The sequence below is a fragment of the Salmo salar genome, unplaced genomic scaffold (assembly GCF_965601325.2).
Source record: "Salmo salar unplaced genomic scaffold, fSalSal1 ptg000221l, whole genome shotgun sequence".
NCBI lineage: Eukaryota > Metazoa > Chordata > Actinopteri > Salmoniformes > Salmonidae > Salmo > Salmo salar.
Window position 1 is genome coordinate 1,083,258 of NW_027675333.1, and position 9,475 is coordinate 1,092,732.

The window sequence follows — 9,475 nt, forward strand, 5'->3', positions numbered from 1 at the left end:
ACATGGTTTAGATGGTAAATATTTATGTCCCCTTAGTGGTTCATCACGTCAGCAAAAGGGAATATGTTCCATCATCTATGTTTATTTACATTAGTGCAAATTGTCCACTGATATTGGTGTAATTTCTCACCCCTTTTGGCTGTATGAAAGTTCATTTCCCCTCAGACACACACATTTGTTCTTTGTTATTACCCGAGCCACTGCCTGTTCAGCCTGCTATCATCCAGAAGGCGAGGTCAGTACAGGTGCATCAAAGCTGGGACTGAAAGACTGAAAAACAGCTTCTATCTCAAGGCCATCAGACTGTTAAACAGCTTCTATCTCCAGGCCATCAGAGTGTTAAACAGCTTCTATCTACAGGCCATCAGACTGTTAAACAGCTTCTATCTCCAGACCATCAGACTGTTAAACAGCTTCTATCTCCAGGCCATCAGACTGTTAAACAGCTTCTATCTCCAGGCCATCAGACTGTTAAACAGCTTCTATCTCCAGGCCATCAGACTGGTAAACAGCTTCTATCTCCAGACCATCAGACTGTTAAACAGCTTCTATCTCCAGACCATCAGACTGTTAAACAGCTTCTATCTCCAGACCATCAGACTGTTAAACAGCTTCTATCTCCAGGCCATCAGACTGTTAAACAGCTTCTATCTCCAGACCATCAGACTGTTAAACAGCTTCTATCTCCAGGCCATCAGACTGTTAAACAGCTTCTATCTCCAGACCATCAGACTGTTAAACAGCTTCTATCTCCAGGCCATCAGACTGTTAAACAGCTTCTATCTCCAGGCCATCAGACTGTTAAACAGCTTCTATCTCCAGACCATCAGACTGTTAAACAGCTTCTATCTCCAGGCCATCAGACTGTTAAACAGCTTCTATCTCCAGACCATCAGACTGATAAACAGCTTCTATCTCCAGGCCATCAGACTGATAAACAGCTTCTATCTCCAGACCATCAGACTGATAAACAGCTTCTATCTCCAGGCCATCAGACTGGTAAACAGCTTCTATCTCCAGGCCATCAGACTGATAAACAGCTTCTATCTCCAGACCATCAGACTGTTAAACAGCTTCTATCTCCAGGCCATCAGACTGTTAAACAGCTTCTATCTCCAGGCCATCAGACTGTTAAACAGCTTCTATCTCCAGGCCGTCAGACTGTTAAACAGCTTCTATCTCCAGGCCATCAGACTGTTAAACAGCTTCTATCTCCAGGCCATCAGACTGTTAAACAGCTTCTATCTCCAGGCCATCAGACTGTTAAACAGCTTCTATCTCCAGGCCATCAGACTGTTAAACAGCTTCTCTCTCCAGACCATCAGACTGATAAACAGCTTCTATCTCCAGGCCATCAGACTGTTAAACAGCTTCTATCTCCAGACCATCAGACTGTTAAACAGCCTCTATCTCCAGACCATCAGACTGATAAACAGCTTCTATCTCCAGGCCGTCAGACTGTTAAACAGCTTCTATCTCCAGGCCATCAGACTGATAAACAGCTTCTATCTCCAGGCCATCAGACTGATAAACAGCTTCTATCTCCAGGCCATCAGACTGTTAAACAGCTTCTATCTCCAGACCATCAGACTGTTAAACAGCTTCTATCTCCAGACCATCAGACTGATTAACAGCTTCTATCTCCAGGCCATCAGACTGTTAAACAGCTTCTATCTCCAGGCCATCAGACTGTTAAACAGCTTCTATCTCCAGACCATCAGACTGTTAAACAGCTTCTATCTCCAGACCATCAGACTGTTAAACAGCTTCTATCTCCAGACCATCAGACTGATAAACAGCTTCTATCTCCAGGCCATCAGACTGTTAAACAGCTTCTATCTCCAGACCATCAGACTGATAAACAGCTTCTATCTCCAGACCATCAGACTGTTAAACAGCTTCTATCTCCAGGCCATCAGACTGTTAAACAGCTTCTATCTCCAGACCATCAGACTGTTAAACAGCTTCTATCTCCAGACCATCAGACTGTTAAACAGCTTCTATCTCCAGGCCATCAGACTGTTAAACAGCTTCTATCTCCAGACCATCAGACTGGTAAACAGCTTCTATCTCCAGGCCATCAGACTGTTAAACAGCTTCTATCTCCAGGCCATCAGACTGTTAAACAGCTTCTATCTCCAGGCCATCAGACTGTTAAACAGCTTCTATCTCCAGACCATCAGACTGATAAACAGCTTCTATCTCCAGGCCATCAGACTGATAAACAGCTTCTATCTCCAGGCCATCAGACTGTTAAACAGCTTCTATCTCCAGACCATCAGACTGTTAAACAGCTTCTATCTCCAGGCCATCAGACTGCTAAACAGCTTCTATCTCCAGGCCATCAGACTGTTAAACAGCTTCTATCTCCAGGCCATCAGACTGTTAAACAGCTTCTATCTCCAGGCCATCAGACTGTTAAACAGCTTCTATCTCCAGACCATCAGACTGATAAACAGCTTCTATCTCCAGGCCATCAGACTGTTAAACAGCTTCTATCTCCAGACCATCAGACTGTTAAACAGCTTCTATCTCCAGACCATCAGACTGTTAAACAGCTTCTATCTCCAGGCCATCAGACTGTTAAACAGCTTCTATCTCCAGGCCATCAGACTGTTAAACAGCTTCTATCTCCAGGCCATCAGACTGGTAAACAGCTTCTATCTCCAGACCATCAGACTGTTAAACAGCTTCTATCTCCAGGCCATCAGACTGTTAAACAGCTTCTATCTCCAGGCCATCAGACTGTTAAACAGCTTCTATCTCCAGACCATCAGAGTGTTAAACAGCTTCTATCTCCAGGCCATCAGACTGTTAAACAGCTTCTATCTCCAGGCCATCAGACTGGTAAACAGCTTCTATCTCCAGACCATCAGAGTGTTAAACAGCTTCTATCTCCAGGCCATCAGACTGTTAAACAGCTTCTATCTCCAGGCCATCAGACTGTTAAACAGCTTCTATCTCCAGACCATCAGACTGATAAACAGCTTCTATCTCCAGGCCATCAGACTGATAAACAGCTTCTATCTCCAGGCCATCAGACTGTTAAACAGCTTCTATCTCCAGGCCATCAGACTGATAAACAGCTTCTATCTCCAGACCATCAGACTGTTAAACAGCTTCTATCTCCAGGCCATCAGACTGATAAACAGCTTCTATCTCCAGACCATCAGACTGTTAAACAGCTTCTATCTCCAGGCCATCAGACTGATAAACAGGCATCATGAAATCATTGGCCCTTTAATAATGTTTACATATCATTTCTCATCTCATATGTAGAAACTGTATCTCAGTCTATGCTGCTCTGACATTGTTTATCCATATATTTATATATTCCTAATTCCATTCCTTTACTTAGATTTGTGTGTATTAGGTATTTGTTGTGAAATTGTTAGATATTAATTGTTAGATATTCCTGCACTGTGGGAACTAGAAGGACAAGCATTTCACTACACCTGCAATAACATCTGCTGAACACCTGTATGTGACCAACAACATTTGATTTATTATGAAGGTCATTTGTGTCAAATTTACTTTTCCCCTCATTCACCCCACCTCTTTACATTGCTGATGCATAATCAGTGGCCTGACTGTGTCAAAGGCTCATCCTGGTAGATCTGAACCTAATGCAGCTTGGAGTGATCAGATGACAGAAGTCACATTTAGGTGCCAGGTGTAACTGAGGCCATAGATGCTCCATATCCATTACTTTGAGAGTTTTATATAATATGACTAAATGTGTTTCTGTGTTGCAGGGACAGTCAAGAAATGTAACAGCAAGGCCACAGAACATGACATAAGCAGAGCTGTGGGAGACCACTTCAAGCCTCTGGTAGAGCCGGGGGTGGTGTTTACCACTCCACCACGCCTTCAGCAGGCTGGAAAAGTGGGATTGATCTGGTTGATCCATTTGTTTGTGTCCGTTTCCAGTAGTTGAATCCTTTGACATATTGTTGAATTAAACATTTATCTTCAACAAATGCACTGGGTTGGTTGAAAAGTGATACTAAACGTACATACCAGCACTATTTTGACATAGTGGGAAATATACTGAATTTATACTTTTTTCATAATAAGATGGACCAAGATACGTATTGGTTTTGCAAGAGTCTGTTGATTGTCAGTCATTATGTTAATTTCTTTTGCAATATGTTCAAATCAAGCTTTATTTATACAACACATTTCAGACATGGATGCTTCACAGGAAAAAAATAAAACAATGAAAATAAACAGAAATATTTACCACAACAAACATAAGATTAACAACTGAAAGACGAATTAGCATTCTAAGGAAAATCCATTGATTAAAATATTAATTGGATGCAACATCCAACCCAAAATATAAGCATGTTTTTAGGAGGGGCTCTGAAAGACACTATGGGGGTGTCCACTGTAAGTTGACTAGTAACAACAACTGGGACCTAAAAGACACCCACCATGAGACCCACTAAATCTGCCCAAGAAGAGGAAAACAAAAGAAAAACCCACACCAAACTTAAAGACAGGAAGTAAACCAAAAAGGTGGAGCAACTAAAGGTGTTGACTCTCCACATGTATCAAGACAACTGGAGCACTGGGCCAGACACTCTTAAATAGAACCTGGACCAGCTCAGGTGAAACACCTTCCCACTAACGAGATGGACAAGCCAGCACAGGTGTAACACATACTGACTAACGAGGTGACACCAATCAGTGCGTCCTACGTGCTAACGAGCTAGACGGGCTAACGAGCTAGACGTGCTAACGAGCTAGACGTGCTAACGAGCTAGACGAGCTGACGGAGCTAGACGTGCTAACGAGCTAGACGAGCTAATGAGCTAGACGCGCTAACGAGCTAGACGAGCTGACGGAGCTAGACGTGCTAACGAGCTAGACGTGCTAATGAGCTAGACGCGCTAACGAGCTAGACGTGCTAACGAGCTAGACGTGCTAACGAGCTAGACGAGCTGACGGAGCTAGACGTGCTAACGAGCTAGACGTGCTAATGAGCTAGACGTGCTAATGAGCTAGACGTGCTAACGAGCTAGACGTGCTAACGAGCTAGACGAGCTGACGGAGCTAGACGTGCTAACGAGCTAGACGGGCTAACGAGCTAGACGTGCTAAAGTCCAACCTCAAAACATAAATGGAAAAACCAAAGCCTGTAACACCTTATGACAACAAATATATCCTATATTTCTTTTGGACAAGTTTGCTCACCACCAACAGAAAACAACTTCCATTTCACATTATAATCAACTACAATGCTTCACCTTCACCAATATAAACATGGTGTCTACTGGATGTCAACAATTAAAAACAAGAAAAAAAACACGTATTTCTAAATAATAATATACAATAGTATTATTTGTTTCTCCTTTTTCTTTCTATAGAATCCTAAATCCCACTAGCTTCTAGAACTCTCGTCTTCCTAAATCCCACTAGCTTCTAGAACTCTCGTCTTCCTAAATCCCACTAGCTTCTAGAACTCTCGTCTTCCTAAAACTCACTAGCTTCTAGAACACTCGTCTTCCTAAAACTCACTAGCTTCTAGAACTCTCGTCTTCCTAAATCCCACTAGCTTCTAGAACTCTCGTCTTCCTAAATCCCACTAGCTTCTAGAACTCTCGTCTTCCTAAAACTCACTAGCTTCTAGAACACTCGTCTTCCTAAAACTCACTAGCTTCTAGAACTCTCGTCCCCTTGGAACGAGCCCAAACAAAACTCATCTCCAATACGGAAAAACGTGCAGTCAAAATACATTGTGATCCATGGCAACGCACTGTCTAAACACAAAACTTTTTGACTGCCCACCTTGAGACAATCAGCAACCAAGTTGTCCTCACCACAGACATGTCTGATTTCAAGAGGAAACTCCTGCAATATCCATAGTAACTTTCCACCTCACTGCAGAGCTTCTCTCCCTTTTCAGGGTTCACTAGATAGGCATGTTGTTGGATCGGGGCCCAGTCCCCAATGTCATGCTCTAGTACATTTGGGTTGGCACATCTGAGAATGAACCCTGATATTTTAAAAGCAGGGCAACAATGTCAATATAATTGTACCAAAAATTGTCAGTTGGTTGCATGAATAAATATCATCAATAAATCGATTACTAAATCTGATCATGAAATGTAAATATGAAATATTTGGTTGCATAGTCATATTTTCAACGTCTTATCAATGACATGTTGCTAGATGGGATATCCCCAATGTCAAAACACAGTTTTAACGTGTCCAAATCAATAACCAATATGCAGAAAGAGTTTGGGATATATTGAAAACATAAAATGTGCTATATACACAAACATCTGCCACAATAATCATGTTACTCCTTATAAAATAGGGGGAAATTAGGGGGAAATCAGGTTGTACGTGATGTTGAAACTAACAACTAAACAAAACACATGGAAATGGGAGATATATTTTACCTCACTGATTAGAGGACAACCTGCAGAAGACAGTCAGCTACATTATGGAGTGATGCATTTAAATGTAGGGGTCGCTAAACAAAGGAACACAACACTTATTTGTCATAACTCATCGATATCATGTTAAAATCATTTGTGTGACAGGAGGGAGATGAAGTTGCACGTCCTGTTAAAACGAACAGCTCAAAAAGCACACGGAATCTGGGAATAATGTGTACATCCCTGGTTAGAGGACAATTTGTAGAAAGCAGCTAGCTACATTTTGAAGTGTTGCATTTTGATTCAAGTGCGTCACCAACATGGTAAGTGTAACACAGCTCTTTTTGGTTCTACATTGTGACATCATTAAAATACTCCTACTACAATGTTAAAACATTCTACATTGTGACATTAATTCATTGATATCATGAAACAACTCCTTCATGTATTTTCTGATGTTTAATCAGAGATCTGTTATCAGAGTATCTCTTCCCACATTGATCACAGCTAGGAGATTTCTCTCCTGTGTGTGTTCTCTGATGTGATACTAGGCTGGTTAGCCAAGAAAATCTTGTCCCACATTGACTACAGCTATATTGTTTCTCTCCTGTGTGTGTTCTCTGGTGTATAGTGAGATAGCTAGACGTAGAAAAACTCTTCCCACATTGAGTACAGCTATATGGTTTCTCTCCTGTGTGTGTTCTCTGGTGTATAGTGAGATAGCTAGACGTAGAAAAACTCTTCCCACATTGAGTACAGCTATATGGTTTTTCTCCTGTATGAGTTCTCTGGTGTTTAGTGAGATAGCTAGATGTAGAAAAACTATTCCCACATTGGTTACAGCTAAAAGGTTTCTCTCCTGTGTGTGTTCTCTGGTGTATAGTGAGATAGCTAGATGTAGAAAAACTATTCCCACATTGGTTACAGCTATAAGGTTTCTCTCCTGTGTGTGTTCTCTGGTGTAATATCAGGCCGTCTGACCGAGTAAAACTCTTCCCACATTGATTACAGCTATAAGGTTTCTCTCCTGTGTGTGTTTTCTGGTGCTTCTTCATATTCTGTGAAGTTGAGAATATTTTTCCACAATCTGAACAGTGGAAAGATTTCTCTCCTGTGTGTGTTTTCTGGTGTAGAGTCAGAGAGCCAGATGCAGCAAAACTCTTCCCACATTGATCACAGCTATATTGTTTCTCTCCTGTGTGTGTTTTCTGGTGTAATATCAGGCTGTCTGGCCGAGTAAAACTCTTCCCACATTGATTACAGCTATAAGGTTTCTCTCCTGTGTGTACTCGCTGGTGTTTAGTCAGATGGCAAGATGAAATATAAGTCTTCCCACATTGATCACAGCTATAAGGTTTCTCTCCTGTGTGTGTTCTCTGGTGTATTATCAGGCTGTCTGGCCGAGTAAAACTCTTCCCACATTGATTACAGCTATAAGGTTTCTCTCCTGTGTGTACTCGCTGGTGTCTACTCAGATGGCAAGATGAAATATAAGTCTTCCCACATTGATCACAGCTATAAGGTTTCTCTCCTGTGTGTGTTCTCTGGTGTGATAACAGGTTGCTTGACTGAGTAAAACTCTTCCCACATTGAGTACAGCTGTACGGTTTCTCTCCAGTGTGAATTCTCAGGTGTACTTTTAGTGCTTTTAAACTTGAGTAACTCTTCCCACAATCAAAACAGTGGTGAGATTTCTCTCCTGTGTGTGTTCGCTGGTGTATTTTAAGTTCTGATGAAGATTTGAAATGTTTTCCACAGTCAGAGCAGCAGATAGATTTCTTCCCTGTGGGTCTCTGCTGGTGTTTCTTGAGGTGATAGAATCTGGACAGACTCTTCTCTGACTCGTCAGCATCATGATGTTGAGGCTCCCCAGAGGATCCATGATAGTCACGTCTCTCTCCTGTGTGAACAAGTCAGACAGATAGTTAAAGGCTCACAACAGCAGAAATCCAATGAAAAAAGGGGATGCCAACAGCGTAGCCATGATACTGTACAACAATTGACGTCTGTAATGAATGTTAAAATTACTTGACAATTGTCTTAAGACAGTCAAGTGAGCAACAATAGTCATATTTAGTCTTGTTTTCACATTAGTAGTAACTAGAAATAAGTAAAAGGTGTTGAACTCCTAAGCAGTGTGCCAGGCGACTTTTGTTCTCAAATATAGGCACCTTTCTGTGTTTGCTAAAATTGCGACAAGGGCGATGCGCACACAATTTGACTGCAGAAACACCTCCCTGCTAATGCAGAAACCGCTAGTTATGGATGTAGTATATCTGCCTGGAGCAAAAATGGTGAGCAAGTGGCCTAAGCTGTGCCATTAGAGATTCTGGGTTCGAGTCCAAGCTCTGTTGCAGCCGGCCGCGACCGGGAGGCCCATGGGGCGACGCACAATTGGCACACCGTCGTCCGGGTTAGGGGAGGGTTTGGCCGGCAGGGATATCCTTGTCTCATCGCGCACTAGCGACTCCTGTGGCGGGCCGGGCGCAGTGCACGCTGACCAGGTTGCCAGGTGTTCCGTGTTTCCTCCGACACATTGGTGCTGCTGGCTTCCGGGTTGGATAGGCATTGTGTCAAGAAGCATCGCGGGTAGGTTGGGTTGTGTTGTGTTGTGTTTCGGAGGACGCATGGCTCTCGACCTTCGCCTCTCCAGAGTCCGTATGGGAGTTGCAGCGATGAGACAAGACTATGTACCAATTGGGGAGAAAAAAGGGGTGAAAAAAAATATATATTTAACCTCTCTAGGCTAGGCGGGACGAATTCGTCCCACCTACGTAACAGCCACGGCTATCCTGTGGCGCGATTTTCAAAACCTTAAAAATCCTATTACTTCAATTTCTCAAACATATGACTATTTTACAGCCATTTAAAGACAAGACTCTCGTTAATCTAACCACACTGTCCGATTTCAAAAAGGCTTTACAACGAAAGCAAAACATTAGATTATGTCAGCAGAGTACCAAGCCAGAAATAATCAGACACCCATTTTTCAAGCCAGCATATAATGTCACCAAAACCCAGAAGACAGCTAAATGCAGCACTCACCTTTGATGATCTTCATCAGATGACAACCCTAGGACATTATG

The 9,475-nt window shown here is 42.4% G+C and overlaps 1 protein-coding gene across 1 annotated transcript; it reads right to left on the minus strand.

Moving 5' to 3' along the window:
* Positions 1-5,607: 5,607 nt before the first annotated feature.
* Positions 5,608-8,293, minus strand: LOC145867180 (uncharacterized; the record flags this gene model as incomplete). The annotated part of the gene is made up of 1 exon (XM_082971230.1): positions 5,608-8,293. A coding segment is annotated over one exon (1,479 nt), but the record flags the coding sequence as incomplete, so codon positions are not given.
* Between the last annotated feature and the right edge of the window lie 1,182 nt (positions 8,294-9,475).